Source organism: Pelophylax lessonae, assembly GCF_965119305.1.
Source record: "Pelophylax lessonae genome assembly, chromosome: 5".
In the NCBI taxonomy this organism is placed as follows: Eukaryota; Metazoa; Chordata; class Amphibia; order Anura; family Ranidae; genus Pelophylax; species Pelophylax lessonae.
The window spans coordinates 456,077,433-456,096,795 of NC_138772.1; the positions used below are offsets into that span (position 1 = coordinate 456,077,433).

General features: G+C 40.1%; 1 protein-coding gene across 1 annotated transcript in view; it reads left to right on the forward strand.

The window, feature by feature from the left end:
* The window catches only part of LOC309555379 (uncharacterized protein), a 654,339-nt gene extending 636,269 nt beyond the window's left edge, over positions 1 to 18,070 (forward strand). Inside the window, exons 25-26 of the mRNA XM_082257367.1 lie at positions 6,893 to 6,995; positions 17,609 to 18,070. Coding sequence (XP_082113493.1) covers positions 6,893 to 6,995; positions 17,609 to 18,043 — 538 coding nt within the window. The 3' untranslated portion in view covers positions 18,044 to 18,070. The remainder of the gene's footprint in view (positions 1 to 6,892; positions 6,996 to 17,608) is intronic.
* Positions 18,071 to 19,363: the final 1,293 nt, after the last annotated feature.

Sequence of the window (19,363 nt, forward strand, 5' to 3'; positions counted from 1 at the left end):
CAATGCATTTCGCTTAACGAGCGTCCTCAGGCAGCTCGTTAAGCTGGTACAAAATGACAGAGGACACTGTCATGCTAAGGTCTCGCATTGCGAGACCAGCAGACGATGACTCACACAAAGCCCCGCCAGCGTTCCACGCCGACGGGTCAGGTGACGTGCCGGTGGAACGCAGGAGCCGATCGGACTTCTGCCATATCGCCATCCGGGCCAATGGATGGGTGAACGTTCGGCCCCTCCGCACCAGGGATCCCAACAGGCAATCAGCGAAGGGAAAGGTTGAAACAAATACAGATAAGTTAACACAGCTGTGGAGTCTTATTGACTCCACATATAAACCCCCGGATCTCGGCAGTGAACTCATTGTTCGCTTGCTGAGAACACTGAGGGGATGCGGCCCGATCCAGGCTGACAAACATCTTGCTAAAGGTAATAGCTTTCATTTCAATCTGAACAAAATCTCCTCTTAGTTTATGGAGGCGATTCATTCATACCCATGCCTTCATTGTTTATTGGGAGGAACTAAGAGATATTTACTTTAAGGGGCTCAGACAGTTAATCACTGAGTCCTTACAATTAAATGATGTTTTTTCTCCATGCTTTGAAGCAGAGCTGCAAATTATCTGTCTTAAATACATGGTACAAAGTGCTACACTGGCAATAAGATGGAACCTTTTATTTTATCATAGTCTCTTTTTTCTTCCCCCCTTTAAATAATATGGCTATTCTACATCATTAGGCTAATGGGCCTCTTGTCTCTGATGATTTTATATCTCTTCTCCCTAGCTGATCGGCCACAATTTTGGGATCCAGCTGTCCCTATTTGGCTTTTTCCAGGGACTATCCACAAATATTGGCATAACTTTCTCTCCCCACAACACATACATGTGAGGTTTTACCATACGAATCAGACCAACGATACAGCCAATTTGCGGATTCAGTGGAGCGTATACAGCACCTGTTTTTAATATATACCGGCAGGTATACAGTTTTGCTCATCACTGCACAGAATGTAAGTCACAAGTATTTCCTTGATCTCTCCTATATAAACTGATGTATTATATGACTGATTTTTGTCTGATCAATTACCTATAGACCACCACCTAGGGTCTCCTCCCTCCCCCCTGAAGAAGGAGTATCTATATAACTCCGAAACTAGTCGGGTCTGGAGCCTTTACCCTGAATTGGTGTGATTCATTCGAAGTGCATATGTGATGTATTCTACATAAACTTGCCTTTTATACTATTGTGTTAAATTTTGTCTTTCAATAAAATATTTAACTTTTCTAAATCATTGTGTATATGTGAGTGCCTAAAAAATGCCACCAATAGGGGAATTCCATTTCTTGAGATTTCATTGGGATGTGGCACCACCGATAGCACCCAACACAGGTAACTCCCTTTTGATTTTTTTGCATTTAAATTCACATTCTCAACCTTTTCTGCCGAGTCCAGCAAGGCTGCAATAGGCTTATCATTAACAGTCATTTGGCATATGTGTTTTCCTACACCTGGCGCCGCAGCGCATGAAACAGCAGCAAACATAGACTGCCTTCTCAGAGACATATCACACTGCATGGGTTCATCTGTCAATGGACAGTTTGCTGCAACATGTCCCAGTTCCTGGCAACAGAAACACCTGATGTTACCCCAGTTAGGTTTGTTGACAGGCAGTGGCTTCCCTTGTTTGGGACGCCAAACTTCAGCTCTGGCACCAAAAATCCTCCCCCCTGTCTCATTGCCATGCTGACCACCCACTTCCCCTGGAACAGTCTTACCGGTTGTCTGAGGAGACCGTGACTTTAGGTGGAAAGTCCCTGCGGCTGTAGGGGTGGTGACCAGGTTCTCTGCAGCATAGTACCTCTCAACAAGCTCCACCAGGTTGTCTGCCGACTTGGGGTCTCCTTGACTCACCCACTTCTGCAAAGGAGTTGGTAATGACCTCAGGAACCGGTCCATGACTACACGCTCCACTATTTGTGGTCCAGACAAGGACTCCGGCTGTAGCCATTTTCGCGCCAGGTGTATTAGGTCAAACATCTGTGATCTTGGGGGCCTCTCAACTCGGAAGGACCAGCTGTTGACCCGCTGGGCTCGAACGGCCATGTTGACACCAAGACGCGCCAGGATTTCCTGCTTGACCTTTTCATACTCTCCTGCATCCACGGACTCAAAATCATAATAGGCCTTCTGCGATTCCCCAGTAAGTAAGGGAGCGATCAATCCTGCCCACTGGGTTTTGGGCCAGCCTTCCCTCTCAGCGGTTCTCTCAGATGTAACCAGAAAGGCTTCTGGGTCATCATCAGCACTCATCTTGGACAGGAAGCGACCAACATGGATGGCTGAGGAGCGGTCTCTAACTATTTCTGATTTTACAGCAGGCTCCTGTGTAAGTGTCTGCACCATCTCAACCAGCACCTTTCTGTCTGCTTCTGCAGCACTTGCCAGTTTTTCAAACATCAACTGGGTTTGATTTTGTACAGCACCAATCTGTTGTTGAATCAAAGAGTTTGCTTGCTGCGTTTTTTCCTGTACAACACCAATCTGTTGTTGAAGCAAAGAGTTCGCTTGCTGTGTTTTTTCCTGTATAACACCAATCTGTTGTTGAAGCAAAGAGTTTGCTTGCTGTTGTGCAGCGTTTGCTAGTTGCTGTGCAGCGTTGGATTGCTGCTGTGCAGCGTTGGAGACCACCAACTGTTTGAGGATTTCCTCCATGTTTAGTCACTCAAGGTACTGGCCCTTTAAGTAGTAACTTACTACCAGTGCCCGCAGGCCTCCACCATATGTAAGCTGGGGAACAGGTAGCGGGTGCAAAACTCCCTGGGATGAGCAGTCTTTAAGGCACAGATACCAAATCCTCTGATGTAGTGACAAACAGTGCGGTGTTTATTGGTGCTATATACAAGTTTATAAACAGGTGCTGTACAGTGCTTTAAGGAAAACAAACAGGAATACTAAGAATAAACAAAATCCTAGCCGTGTCCCGGCGCTTACTACACACAATGTAGTCCCTAACTAACCCAGACTGAGCAAGCCTACAGCTTGTCAGCTTCCAAAGACACACACAGGTAGTTTTACTGACCTTCCGCTCTCATAGACAAAACGTTGTCTGTGTTCCAAGGCTGAGAGAGCACTGCTGTTTGTCTCAGGTGAGATTAAGGCTCCTTTCACACACTCCGTCCGTTGGACGGAGTCCGTTTTTCTCAGCGGGGGATCGAGCCGCCGATCCCCCGCTGAGCAGCAGGAGGACAGCTGTGTCTCCGTGCTGTGTGCGGAGACACAGCTGACAGTTCCCCATGCATCTCTATGGGGGAAATCGGATGTCAACGGACCGTCAGTCCGTTCTCACCCGATCCCATCCGATCCGATCCGCTGGACGGATGGAAAATAGGGTTTCCATCCGTCCAGATTTGACGGATCGGATCGGGTCGGATGTCAGCGGACATGTCTCCGTTGACATCGGATGCCCCATAGGAATGCATGGGGGGACCGTTCAGATCCGCCAAAAAAACTGACAGGCGGATCTGAACGGTCCGCCTGTGTGAAAGGGGCCTTAATTGGCCTGGTGAAGAGGGCCAAGATCCGAACTGGATCATGGCTCAGGGATCCCTAAAGGTATAGGAGAGATGCCTGGGTGATGTATACACCCCGAACAGGACTTTTCCTGGCTCTCTCTGGGACACTCTGCTACATTGTATATATTCTAATTTTTATTATTTTTTCACCTTTTTGTCATCCTTTATTGAATTTCACTACTACTGATCTCCGTCAGCCTTTACATAGTTAATCTGGTTGAAAAAAGACACAAAGTCCATCTAGTTCAACCAATAAAAAGGGTAAAACAAAACAAACAAACTTTTTTCTTTTTTTTTTTTACAACGCTTTATACACAATCCCATATCCACAGTTGATCCAAAGAAAGGCAACACAACCCCCCAGAAAAGCATGATCCAATTTGCTCCAGCAGGGAAAAAAATTCCTTATCCCCCAGACACAATTGGATGATCCCTAGATAAACTTTGCCCATAAATGTCAGTATCCAGTTATGTTATGTACTGTACATTTAGGAAAGAATCCAGACCTTTTTTAAAGCAATCTACTGAGCTGGCCAAAACCAGCTCTTGAAGGAGCCCGATCCATAGTTTCACAACTCTTACTGGGAAGAAGCCTTTCTGTATTTGGAGATTAAATCTCCTTTCCTCCAGACGTAGACCTTAAAGTGAATAACTCAACACCAAGTTCACTATTTGGACCACTTATGTATTTGTACATGTTGATCATATCACCCCCCTTAATCTCCTCTTCTCAAGAGAGCAAAGATTCAGTTTCTCTAATCTTTCCCCATGGATGAGCTCCTCCATGCCTCTTATCAGTTTGGTTGCCCTTCTCTGCGGTTTCTCCAATTCCCCAATTTCTTTTTGTGAACCGGTGCCCATCTGGACTTGTCCAGAGTGAACTTGCAGGAGGGGGAGGATCTGTGCATACAGGATCACACCACCTTTTTACACAATGCAGAGGATTATTCACTTAAGTTACGCAGTTAGTATAACAAGCATGCTATTCTGTACCTATAGACAGATTTCACTGTTGTAGGTTTAGTAACACTTCAAGGTCCCAGATACCAAAAAAAAAAAACAGCGACATCTTCTCCAGCACATGTTAAATATGTTGCAGGTCAATGTCAGGTCCCAAATATCTGGCAGAGACTTGTGACACATTGCGGATTGCAAAGGATTTTTAAGGATGATAGCATGGAATGGGGGGGGGGGGGGGGCGAGGTTCCACAAGACAAATTTTACAGGATTAAAGTTCCTCTTTAAAGGGAAACGATACTACTCCTTTTTTGAAGAGTGGGAGGGGTTTGATCCTGGTCAGTTAGTTATTTCTGTGTTACCACTTGGCCACAGGCAGTACTAAAAAGCTTGCAGAAGATAATATTTCCCACTGTACCTTAAAAAAGAAAAAGGTTGAGATTGGAGTTGAACAATGGCTGCTCTAATTGGTGTAGTCATGTTTGATTGTTGAACACCATTCTGTTGGTGCCTGGCCAAGGCACATCAGACTAAAAGAGGTGATATATTGAATCAAGTAACAAGATACGTCAGTTCCACATAAAAGCATTATATGGAAATGACAAAGAATAACAAAAAAAATGTACATGTGTTCTATTGAATGTCAACATATGTACACAGGTCAGCCATCATTTTAAAAGATGCTATTTCACATCTGAGAGATTGATGTGGGTCATCCATTTGTTGATGTGTCAATGTGCATTATAGGGCCTTTTAATAACAGTGAAAACAATAGCATCAGTTTGAGACACTTCTGAGATCATTCAGAATTCCGCGACAGGTGCAGGCGACCTCCTTTTAAACTTGCATTTCACCTGTTTAATGCAAGTTTGCTGTACTATAGACTTGTATGGGTATTCAAAACCTGCTTGAAGTGAACAAAAATTCATCGATACAGGCTCTTAAAGTTTGGTTGCAGTTTACTGACTGAACTTACATGAAGTTGATCTTAAATGATAGGAGATGACTCATTTCAAAGCAAGATTAGAGGAAAAATCAGCGCTAATTTCCAGTATAAATAAACTTTTTCACATTTAATATTACATCCACTCCATTGGTAGCGCATTGGTTCTTTGTTTCTTTCATTTCTAAGCAAAGATGCAGACAAACATCTAAATCTGCAGTTTAAATATATATGGTTACTCTTTTTTTCTGCTAAATAGTTTTGTATTTATTTACAATCGTTCTTGTGTTTTACACACTCCTGCCATGCTAAAAGGTTAGCAAAAAACATTCTACTTCCTGGATTGACTGTTCTAACTCCTGGTTTGGCTTGGTGTCTCCTTATTCTTCTGTCTGTTCTTTTGATAACGGAGCTTCTTCTTCATAGTCTGAGAAAGCTGGAGGTAGAGGGGTGACATAGAATAATGCACTACTCCCTCTCCAAATATCACAGTTCTAGGTGCTTCTTGTTTGCCCCAGAGTTGTTACATGAGGCTGTAGAAGGAGTTCATAGCCTTGTGTAGGATCAGGAACTAGATTTCTGCCTACAATAGGGCATTCTTTTCTATGGGTTGAATCAATATATCTGGTGCGCTGAAGTGGTGAAAGATGGAGTTATGTTAATTATAAGCTCTAGTAACTATTTCTAGCTAGAATAGAACTATAAGAAACTATGTTTTTGTTCCATTTGAGGAGATTTTGTCACTGAAATGTTGTCAAGCGTAGCACTCTTATCCTCTTGTTGCTCACCTGCTCTGTATGAGAATGGAAGGTATCAAATGTTTCCAGTAAATAGGGAATTCTTCTGACACCCTTCCTAAACTGTCAGAACCATAATTTACTGAAGAGTTTGGCATGGGAATCTTCTCAATGAGGTCACAGAGGTAAAAATTCTTGTATCATATTTTTCATACAGGCAGCAACATTTAGTGGACTTCTTCTTATTTATTTAATATTTTTTTTTTAACAGAAAGTCATTTCTTGTTCTGACACTTCCAATCTGATATTCTGACATGTTGGCTGGGGAACATTATGCTAGATCCTTCTGAGACCTAGTGTAATGTTTTCATTTGGGACCTAATTAATTGCCTATGTATACTATGTAACACATATTCTCACAGACTTGTGCTGTGGAATGCAGCTTATGTGCCAATGGCTCAAAATGCACCCTTGGATTAGTTTATTTCTCTGGTAAGAAAAAGTTATATTGGTACCTTCTATGGGATTGTTCCTTCAGTGATTGACCTATTGAGCTGCCTATGAAATAACTTTGCTTAAAAATAATAAATTATTCAGTTGTCTATTGTCCACTTGCTGTATATTATTATTTTTGTCAAAGCCTCAGAATATTCTAAACTAAATTTGTCTTTTAATTTCATTAGGCTGGAGCATACAAGTCTCTTGGAAAATAATCTAGCTGCTACTGAAGATATGCATTCTAAATTACAAACCAATATAAAATCAATTCATTTTTTAAACCAGAAGGTAAGATTTTCTTTGTCTTCATCCAGCACAATTCATTTAGTATTTTGCTGAAAAATGAAATAAAATACTATAAGTAAAAAAATAGCTTAAACTGACACATAGCTACTTGTAAAAGAATCCTAGGCTGTAAAATATCATGTATAGTTACCTTTCCAGGTTTAAGTGTCTTCAAACATCACTGTTTTGTTGCTCCATGGCAACTCTAGGTATTCCACTCATACAGCTATGTCAAACTGTTGAATACCTGCTCCTCTGCCACGCATTGTGTTTTCTTCCGCCAGCTTGTATTTGCTGTAGTAACATATGAGCGGGTGAAAAAGAATACAGCGTGCTGCAGGGGCTTGGGCATTCCTATACTTGGAAGTGTTCAAAGTCTGCAACAACCCCATCATTTTTTATTTTTTTTTCAATTAACAAAATGTTTCAATTCTTAGGCAACATCCCATGTCCTCCAAATCAGCCACATGAACTGCTATTAACTTTGATCACTGGTGAAAACTCTTCCGCTTTTTTCCACCAAACACTCACCCATTTTTGAATTGGCATAAGGCTACCTGTTTGGAAATCCATATCCATGAATTTCTTGCTGTAGTCAAGTTCCACAGTGACTGCAAATCGCCGATTTAATAGTCACATACGGGTGCATTTAACAGAGGCAGAGTTCAGGTTGTAGCAATCCAAAACCAGCCATCAGAAATCATCTTTAATTGTTCTAATAAAAAATGTATCTGGTTTCTGTGGTTTTCTGCACTTCACACATGATATGTGCTCTTTGCGTTGCCTTGTTAAATAACCACATAAGTATGCCAGGTAGTGTATAGATGAGAAACAAATGATTTGAACTGCAAGTCATTTGGTGTAAAAAAACGGAGAAATCTAGCTCCATACACTGTCATTATTCACCTAAAACAGTGCACTACTATGCCGAGATATAGTAACACATCTGACAGCTACAAAGCGCCCTCTGTACACTGCAGCAGCAATAAATTTCATGGTTTATGCTAACCTGTCAGCAAAAGTTTAGATTTCTTTTCACAAACTTTTTAAATTCCATATCCTCTAGTGTATAGATCAAAAGAATATCTTACATTTCTTATTTCAATATTTGATATAATAAAACAGAAATTAATTCCCCTTTGAGTCCTTAACTGAATAACAAAGCACATTCTGTGTCATAATTTAATACTGCATGCTGTCTTGTTTTAATACACATATTTTGGTTTATAAGATCCATAAGTAAATTTCAGGACTTAGCACATCTAATGATGCCATTTTATCTTTGGCAGTACACAAATTGTTTTTTTTTTTTGTACATAAGGTCATTTTATTTATTTTATTTTATTTTTTTCAAGGAAAGGAACAAAAAATGCGCAAGTCACATTGATAGTGGCTGATCATGAAAAGAAACCCCAGGAGCATAGGCACACTATAAAAAGCTCTTTCAGGAAGTCATTATGCTGTTGAGGGAATAAGAAAGTTAAGTCAGAGAGTTGTGAAATGTTCTCATTATGGGTCATCTTGGTAATTATCTGACATCTACAGATGGAGTCACTTCTTAATCAAAAGAATGAATCATTACTGATATTGATTCAGACCAAGATGTTTGAAATAATGAGTGTAGTAACTCAAGTATAAATTCAGAGGACATTTTCAGAAACTTCTCCACTGAATTTTCATACTAAATAATAATGAAATATCTCATTTCATTTCCTGCTAATAGTTGGAAAATGGCCATGCCACTGCAAACTAAATTGTCCCTGCATAATCGGCATGCTCAACGCTAGCAAAAAGAAGGTCGCTGATATTTACTGTCTCATTGATAGCAAGCTATAATTACCCCAGCTGCTTGCAGACCAGCCTTGCGGTACTTAATAGCACGCATTATTGTTTTTAGACATAAAACAGTTTATGTGATCATTAGAGGCTTAATGTAAGCAACAATAGGACTGAACATCTGAAAGCGCACGGCTCAGGAAGGCACTCTGTTTCCTACAGCACTTGTCAATCTTTGCTGTTGAATCTTAAGAGAGATTTCAGATGTGTGGCTATCAGGATTTATGTGGCATTTTATTCTTTTTCAAAAAGAAATGGAATTGCAGCTTTCCTGATGTTGCCTGCAGCTCACTAATGAGGTGGTAATTGCTGTATAAAGCTTTACAAGATAATATAGATCATTATCTAAGGAACCGGAGCAATGACCACACAACATTGTGATAGAGTGTATGTGAAGTGGCTGATCTTACTGCAGCCACATTCTCTTAAATTGAAACCCCAGCATTAAAAATGGGCAAATGTATTTAAAAAATTTATTTGTTATTAAGATAAGTGGCAAGTGTCTGTAAACATGTTTGCCAAGTTAGGTTTTTAAGAAAATTAAATCTATGGCATCCCCTGTGTTGGTCTTCTAAAAAAGACATAATAAGCTTGTTCGTTAAATCAACAGAATTGTAATTTCTTCCTATACCTAAAGTAGTACAGGGGATGCTAGTTATACAGTAAGTACGGTGTAATTACATTTCTGACTCCAACTTGGAAGTGAAGGACTGAGGCAGTTACATGAACAGGGGAATAGAGACGTTTGGGACCACTAACAATAACCCACAGGTTTGTAGCAGTTGGTGCTTATCGGTAATGTCCACTTTAGTGGTTCTAGAAGAATCAGAAGTGGCTCTCGTGAGCAAGGGCCCTCCTAACTCTCTTGTCTTGAACTGTTTTGTAACAGTTGGTGCAGTATAGTAATAATTGGTTAAGGTTAATGGTGTGAAAAATATTGAAAACATATGGACCATTATAGTAAATAACTAGCAGAATAACTACAATTATTGCCAATAAATGTTCGATTAGATCAAAATCTTATCAAAAACTTTTTCAGCTCATGTATATTTTTCATTGCTTCAGATAATGCCATTGAGCATTTCATTGTGACTAAAGCTCAGAATTCTAATTGGTCATAGATCATATCAATATCAATATAGTGTATAGAATAAATCTCTTATATAGTTGAATTCACAGTTTTCACAGTGATTTTGACTGTATACCTGCTAATCGCTATTTACAGCACAGGGATCTGTGTGATTGTAATTCCCCATTCTAATCTCCAACAGTGCTGTGCTTCACAAAGGGGATGAGTGGGCAGGACAGTCCAACAGCCAGCCACTAGATAGTGGAGGAAATGTGCAGCCCAAGCCTCCATCCATAGTGAGTGAAGTGTCCCCCCTCCCTCCCTTCTTTTACCAGCCTCTGAGCACACTAATGTAAGGGAGAGCTCTGTGGACTGTAATGTAAAGGGGGACTCTGATGTAACTGGGGCCTTTGGTGAGCAGAGACCCCCTTACATCAGGGTTCCCAGAGCACCCCTTACTTTAAAGTCCCCCTTTACATTACAGTCCACAGAGCTCCCCATTAGAGCCCTTTCACATGGGCAGACTCCACCTGCTCAGCATGGCTTCTGCTGATCCCTGCTGAGCAGGCAGATGACAGGTCTGTGTCTGCTCCACTTGTGCAGAGTGGACAAGGACACAGCCCTTGGTTCTCTATGCCTGTCCATTTACATCTGACTGTCATCCGACCTGCCAGGCAGATGGGGAATGGATTCTCATACATATGTTTTTTTGGGATCGGTTGCAGGTGGGTGTAAATGACATATGTCCGTTTATATCTGCCTCCGCATAGAGACATAGAGGACCATGGGTGGTCTGATCGGTCTGCCCGTATGAAAGGGCCCTTACAGTGCAAGTGGAAATTTTGCAGACTTTAAAGTAACAGGAGCTCTGAGAACCCTGATTAAAGGGGAATGCTGGGAGCCATGATGTAAGCGGGGACTCCGGTTACCAGGGACCCACTTTTATCAGAGTTACCCTTTACACCAGAGTCTGCAGTGTTTCCTCTTACATCAGAGTTCTCACTGTTCTTCCTAAATCAAACTCTGTGAGTTCAGATGTAAAGGGAACTCTGTGGAATTAGATGTAAAGGAGAACTCTGCAAGTTCAGATGTAAAGGGTAAACTCTGCATATTCAGATGTAAAGCAGAACTCTAGATTCAGATGTAAATAAGAAGCTCTGTGGATGCAGATGTAAATGGGAAACTCTGTGTATTTAGATGTGAAGTGGAATTCAGATATGTGTTTGCTCTAATCTATCTGCCCTTAGCTTAAGCATGAAAGCCCCTCCTCCCCTCCTGAAGACTCTTGGGATGTATGACATCATTTGCCTAGGCAAGAAAATCAGAAATTAACTAAAAAAATGTAAAACAAAAGGTTAAAACAAGTATATATGAGAGAGTGAAGTTCCTATGTATTTATATGTAGTATATATGTTATCCGGCCAAAAAAGGTGCTTTTTTCCTGAAAATATTAACCATTTGGTGCCCACACTATACCCGAAAGATGGCTACAGCTTGGGCCTAAAATGCCAGTAGGACGTACATAGACTTCCTCCTGTTCTCACCCTGCCCGCGTGCTCCAGCCGAGTTCTTGGGACTGATCGGGAAAATGGCCAATCACAGTGAACCCTTTACCATGTGAACAGCTGTCAGCCAATGACAGCTGATCATGGAAATAGACAGAAGCCGGTTATTGGCTTATTTTTTTCCTCACGCTATCAGTATGAAGAAAAGAAGGCCGGCATCGGTCCCACAAAGTGCACTCCAGTGCCACTAATCAGTGCCCTGCAGTCTCACTAATCAGTGCTCATCAGTACTGCTAATCAGTGCCCATTAGTGCAACCTATCAGGGTCACTTATAAGTGCTGCCTACCAGTGACACCTTTCAGTCCCCATCAGTGCCACCCATCAGTGCAGCCTCATCAGTGCCTCCTGATCAGTACCCACAAATGCCGCCTTATCAGTGCCCATCAGTGCAGCCTATCAGTGCCCATCAGTGCCTCCTCATCTGTGCACATCAGTGAAGGTGAAAAATTACCTGTTTGCAAAATTTTAAAAGATGTGAAAAACTTTTTTTTTTCCACAAAATTTCAGTCTTTTCGGTTTAGCAAAAAAAAAAAAAAAAAAACCCCAATGGTGATTAAATACCACCAAATGAAAGCTCTTTTTGTGTGGAAAAAAAAATATAGCAATGTCATATGGGTACAGTGTTGCATGAGCGCGCAATTGTCATTTAAACTATGACAGCGCTGAAAGTTGGCCTGGGCAGGAATGGGGTATAAGTGCCCAGTAAGCAAGGGGTTAATTAAAGTAAGCAATCTGTGCATTCATTTTAACAGTTTGGCTAGATATTATTTTGCAAGGTAAACAGTAAAAATACAAATAAATATAGGGTTTTTTTTTTACGGTGCCAGGAAGGACAGAGCTTCTCTAGAACTATGTATAAAGTGTGAGCTATTAATGTGTGAATTTACAGTCATTCCTGAACCAGAATGGCCATTGGAAAGTGATAAATGAAAGTGGAAATTGTCTTCCAAAGATGAATAGATTTTGTTTTAATTCTACATAAAGATAAGTGACACTAAACTTGATTCCAATTATGACTATTTTAAAGTTTCTGAAAAGGGAAAGGAAAGTATTAAAATCTAGCACACTAATCATGTCAAATACCTAGAAAGCTTTATGAACTACACATTATTGTCCATTATTCCACAGATGAATTTCGATGACTTGTATTTTATCATTTTAAAACCAGGGAATGATCTTTTAATTAACACTCAAATTGCTAAATACAGCATTTCAGTTATAGCTAATGACTAATCTTTACTTCTCCCTATGATTATTACAACCATTTAAAAAACTCTAACATTATCAAATCATACAGCAAAGGCAGGCGATATCTAAGTTCATTTGTCTGTAAAAGATTTCTTTATGGTTTAAAGAAAAAATCTCATATAAAGTTGAATTTAATTTTTTTATTGTATGCTAAAATTGTATAGGTACTTATGGGTAAAAATGTATTTATATATTTAAATACACCTAGAAACACGCTGCTCATACATACTACTTTGTAATAGTAAATGACGTAAACTTGTACCGGGCAACATACTGGCTAGTTTATCAACTAATTTGCCTCACAGTGCTAAGGTCCTGATTTCAGTTCCCACCAGGGTCACTATAGGCATATAGTTGGCATGATCTCATGTAAGATTTAGCAAATGAACAGACAAATACAAGCTGTATGGCATACATATTTATAGTATTAGTGTTTTCAAACTCTGTAAGATAGGGTTCTATGTACTGTATAGGCACTTTTCTACTTCAGCATAGTTTACCATTTTTGAAGTTAAGAAAAAAGCAGCTTAGGTAAAGCAATGGAAGCCTGTCCATCATGGAAAGGCCAAAGCCTGGCGCCAGGTACTTTTTAAAGGGTTCCTAGCTTTGAAAAGGCAAAGTAGAAAACCTAGAATAAAATAGAACATTGGTTTCATTAGCATTAGTAAGTAACTAGTGTTTGTTCACACTACAGCAGGCTCCACAGAGTAACTTTTTTTTGCTGCCAAAAGATCGAATGCATATTCTGTATGCTTGTTCATTGTAGATAATGTGGACCTGAAGAGACTGGTATGCAGGCCTTCTCCCTAACCCAGACAGTCCAGACCCTCAACACCTCTGTGACCCTGACTGACCTAACTGCAGCAGTTGTGAATCTTATGTCGAGCGGGAAATAAATAATAATTAGCCCCTCAGTGCTGCTTTTAAAGCTTTTTATATACAAGAGAAAATGGTTGGTATGGTAGACAGAAAATGTTTAACCGCTTGCCGACTGCCGCAAGTAAATTTACTGCGGCGGTCAGCCCCGGCCAGGCAGAGTGACGTTAATTAACGTCACTAGCCTGGGAGGGTCTGGGGAGCGAGCGCGCGGTCACGGACCCCCCCGTGCGTGTGACCGGCGGACCCGATGTCCGCCGGTCACTCGGCGATCTTCGGGGGAATGGGAGAAAGTCAGGCGGCTTGTGTAAACAAGCTGCCTGTCATTCTCCTCGGTGTAAAAACACTGATCACACGGATCTACTATGTAGAACCATTGATCAGTGTCCTTACACCTCAAGCCACAGCCAATCACAGTAAGAATCACGCCCCTAGGGACACACACAGCCCCTCCCTCTCAAATAAAGTTAACCCCTTCACTACCAGTGTATTTTTACAGTAACAGTGCATATGTATAGCACTGATTACTGTAGAAATGTCACTGGTAACCCCAAAAGTGTCAAAAATGTCAGTCAAGGGTCCGATCTGTCCGCCACAATGTCGCAGTACCGCAAAAAAAATCGCAGATCGCCGCCATTACGCGTTAAATAAAAACAAAAATGACAAAAATCTTTCCCTTTGTTAGTAAACGCAATAACTTTTGCGCAAACCAATAAAAATACGCTTTTTGCGATTTTTTTTACCAAACATATGTAACATAAAACAAATTGGCCGAAAATGTAAAAAAATTTAGATTTTTACATTTTTTTGGGGGAATTTCATATAAAAAAATGTGAAAAATATTGTTATTTTTGCAAAATTTACGCTCTTTTTTTGTTTAAAATTCGTTTAGGTACAGCGTCGCACGACCGCGCAATTGTCTGTTAAAGTCATGCAGTGCCGAATCACAAAATACCCCCTTGTCAGGAAGGGGGTAAAATCTTCCGGGGCTTAAGTGGTTAAATGACACATGCAATCACTGCTAAATTTAGCCTGGGCATCTAGGCATTAATAACCTCTAGGCATTAAGATGCAAAGTAGCTGAGGTTGTACCTTACTGGAAGTACCTTTTTTCTAAGCCCCATTGAGGCTGTGAAGACCGATATGGCTATGAACAGGGGGTACTTTCATATCAGGAGTAAATGTTTGATACATTGAAGAGGAAGAGTTTCATATAATGAGATGAAAATAGATGGTATAGCCAGGAAGAGTTTGATATAAGAAGCACAGAGGAAGTTATCGTCAGTAGATAGTAGAAGTCCTTGAACATGTAAACCTTCCTTGTCCTTGTATATGTAAACCTTCACCTCGTAAAACAACATATATATATATATATATATATATATATATATATATATACAGTATATACAGTATCTCACAAAAGTGAATACACCCCTCACATTTTTGTAAGTATTTTATTATATCTTTTCATGTGACAACACTGAAGAAATTACACTTTGCTACAATGTAAAAAAGTGAGTGTACAACTTGTATAACAGTGTAAATTTTCTGTCCCCTCAAAATAACTCAACACACCGCCATTAATGTCTAAACCACTGGCAACAAAAGTGAATACACTCCTAAGTGAAAATGTCCAAATGGGGCCCATTTAGCCATTTTCCCTTGTGATTCGTTAGTGTTACAAGGTCTCAGGTGTGAATTAGGAAGCAGGTGTGTTAAGTTTGGTGTTATCACTCTCACTCTCTCATACTGGTCACTGGAAGTTCAACATGGCACCCCATGGCAAAGAACTCTTTGAGTATCTGAAAAAAAGAATTGTTGCTCTACATGACCTAGGCTATAAGAAGATTGCCAAGACCCTGAAACTGAGCTGCAGCATGGTGGCCATGACCATACAGAGGTTTAACAGGACAGGTACCATTCAGAATAGGCTTCGCCATGGTCGACCAAAGAAGTTGAGTGCACGTGCTCAGCATCATATCCAGAGGTTGTCTTTGGGAAATAGATGTTTGATTGCTGCCAGCATTGCTGCAGAGGTTAAAGGGGTGGGGGTCAGCCTGTCAGTGTTCAGACCATACACAGCACACTGCATCAAATTGGTCTGCATGACTGTCATCCCAGACAGAAGCCTCTTCTAAAGATGTTGTACAAGAAAGCCTGCAAACAGTTTGCTGAAGACAAGCAGACTAAGGACATGGATTACTGGAACCATGTCCTGTGGTCTGATGAGACCAAGATAAATGTATTTGGTTCAGATGGTGTCAAGCGTGGGTGCCAGCAACCAGGTGAGGATTACAAAGACAAGTGTGTCTTGCCTACAGTCAAGCATGGTGGTGGGAGTGTCATGGTCTGGGACTGCATGAGTGCTGCCGACACTGGGGAGCTACAGTTCATTGAGGGAACCATGAATGCCAACATGTACTGTGACATACTGAAGCAGAGCATGATTCCCTTCCCTTTTAAGACTGGGCTGCAGGGCAGTATTCCAACATGATAACTATTCCAATCATACCTCAAAGATGACCACTGCCTTGCTAAAGAAGCTGAGGGTAAAGGCGATGGACTGGCCAATCATGTCTCCAAACCTAAACCCTTTTGAGCATCTGTGGGGCATCCTCAAAGGGAAGGTGGAGGAGTGCAGGTCTCTGGCATCCACCAGCTTCGTGATGTCGTCATGGGGGAGTGGAAGAGGACTCCAGTGGCAACCTGTGAAGCTCTGGTTAACTCCATACCCAAGAGGGTTAAGGCAGTGCTGGAAAATATTGGTGGCCACACAAAATATTGACACTTTGGGCCCAAAAGATATAATAAAATATTGACATAAATGTGAGTGGTGTACTCATTTTTGTGAGATACTGTATGTATATATATATATATATATCATTATCATCATCATAGCTTCTTTTTTTATACAAAATAAGCTATACAAAGCGAACAGGATACTTTTTCATACAAATACATGGTATAGCAGGAATATGAAATGTTGGGTTTAGAAATTCTTTAAAGTCACTCTTCGGGCTCCCATCTGCCCCACATACCCCCTCCCCTCAACCACCTTTTTTTGCTCAGAGGTGGGCTTTAAAGGCTAATTACACCTTGAGGACATGTTACAACCATATTTAGGGGGTAATATTGTGCCAAGCAGACCCCCTCCACCACATAAATGGTTCCTCCTCTGACAGCATTCTGGATTCTTCTTCCTTCTGCACAGTCACATCATTCATTCACAGAAATCTGTAAATGAATCAACTACAACCTTAGCAGAGGGCCTTGTAGTTCTTATTGGAGCACAAGTGCAGTGACTACCACACTCATAGTCGATTGACACTTACTCAATCTTTCTGGAGGAAAGTCTGTATCTCAGTACAGACAAGAAGCAGGAGGAAGAGTATTCCAGGGCCTGATATTGCACCTGGGATACACTGATCACAGTTACAATGCTCATTTGCAATAAAATAAACAAATAAATGATAATAAATGCATTTTTATTCTCTGTAAATATACAGTATATGTATATTTTTTTGCAAAAGCTGGACTTAGTCTTTAAAATTTAGATATATTGAGAATTCAGAATTCAATATTAGTTTCCAATGTATGGATATGGCAACACAGTTTTACACCCACGATTACCAACTTTTGTACCCTTTTTTCATAGTCCTTTTTCACTGTTTTGCTATTTAGTAGTTCCTGATTTATTTATTTATTTATTTTGCTTTTAACAAATACCAAATATTTGATTATCTATAACACTATAATAACGATTATTTTTTATTTGTAACTCTATGGTCCCTTGCCTTGATTATGATTCTTTGATGGGGATAGTGCTCATTGCAGTTTTTTTCTTTCATATTTTAAAAAGGAATAAAAAAAGAATATTCTAACTGCAGATAAATTCAATCAATATAGTATAAGAAGGACAAACTGCTTTCTTGTTTCAAGCCTACAATATTAAAACAAGTGTTCTATATCCAATAAAATGTTAAGGTGAACCAGATAATCATTCTCCTTTCCTCTTACCCAGCTAAATGAATTAGGCCAAGAAAATGGATGTTTGCAGCAGCAGTTGGAAGATGGAAAACTGAGATGTCAACAGTATGAACGTCATTTAGAAACCTGCAATCAGACTCTCTCTAATCTTTTCGCTCATCTGAAAGTAATACAAGAACAGAAAGATTGCCTCCAAAAAAAGACTCTAAATGCTGTATCCTGTAGCCACAACATTGTGCCACCTCTAACCACAGGATCTCATACGCAGCTTCAGATTCTCTCCCAAAAGGGAATAGTGAATGGGGAATCAGAAGAGTTAGTACTTAAAGATTCATTAGACAAATCATGTTGCACACAGTGCGTGGAAGAGCATTCTACTCAATTGCAAGACAACACAGAGTACTGGATGGAGAAAATGCATGGCCTAATGTTGCAGATACAACAGTTTGTAGGAAAACCCAGAAAGTGAAAGGTGAACCTTTCAAATGTAATAAATCGTTTACATTTTAAACGACATTATTTTTACATTATGGACGCAGAACTATGTGACAAATTTTTGTTCTCCAATCAGGGCAAGCATCAGGGAAATATTTTCCGTAACACTGTGAACAGAAGACTTTTCATATCAGGACTATTTTTTTAATAATATTTTTTTCTTTATGTAATTCCTTATAAAATATAACTTTGTCCAATAATTTATTGTAGTAGGCTGAGTTTCAGTTTATGTATAATGTAAATCAGATGATTCTCATTTAGAGCAAAAGATAGTGAAGAGTGGATGTCCATATTGTAAACATTATATTTCTTTCTTAGCTTAATAGTCTTCCTTAGTGCAACATTTAAAAATTCATACACCAGTTTCTTTTGGTGGCTTAGACAGCCATTTAAATGAATGGGCTGCCCTAAAGAAACACACCTTAACATGCAGCATAGTGCATATTAATCAACCACAACAGTGTGAATCCAGCCAAACACCTTTTTCCTGGAAAGTATATTGTCCAGAGTGGTTTTTGTAGAATTCAGACTTTCGTATCTATATTATTGGTAGAACCTGACCAGTCTGGACCTTGGAGCTGACCTTTCACCAGTTTGTCAACTTTATTAATTTGCCTTCTCCCTGTTAATATTAAAGACAATCAAGGAATAGCAAAGATTTTTTCTTTTTACTAAGTACCTATTTTCGTCTGTTCCCCTTCCCCCAGCCTAGACAAGAGTGATGTAGCTTCAGCCACCTACAGACATATGGGATATCCACATCATGTATCCCTGAAAACTTCAGGCATGTAGGTCTGGGGTATTGCAAGAGTCAATGTGACTATTTGCTGACTTGGCCAACTCCATTACAATAAGTAAATTAAAAAAGGGCAAGCTAGATGTGTGAAGTAACAGCTGGCTTAATATGCCAGAATTCAAAATGGTATTATGAGAAAGGCAGAGGAAAATTTTGTCTGTGAACGGGACATTGAGGGACTTCATGGACTCGTAGTTAGTCTTTTTTTTTTAATGTAATGTCATACAATTTATTGTATTGCCTTAATTACCATATTGGCAGAGAGTTGGAAGGTCCTTCTAATGAAATAGCACAACAGGAAATAGGCAGCAATGATGTAAGGCAGCACTGCTAAACCTAGAGTGTTCTGCCAGTAGAAACATACCTAGAAAAGGTGGAAGGAAGTCTTTAAAGAAAGAAATAGATGGGCTGGAATAGGTGACCTTCAGTATATACAAATGTCCTTTCTATCTCTGGTTTCAGTAGTTAAATAATAAGGGCATACCTTCCCCATAGCTT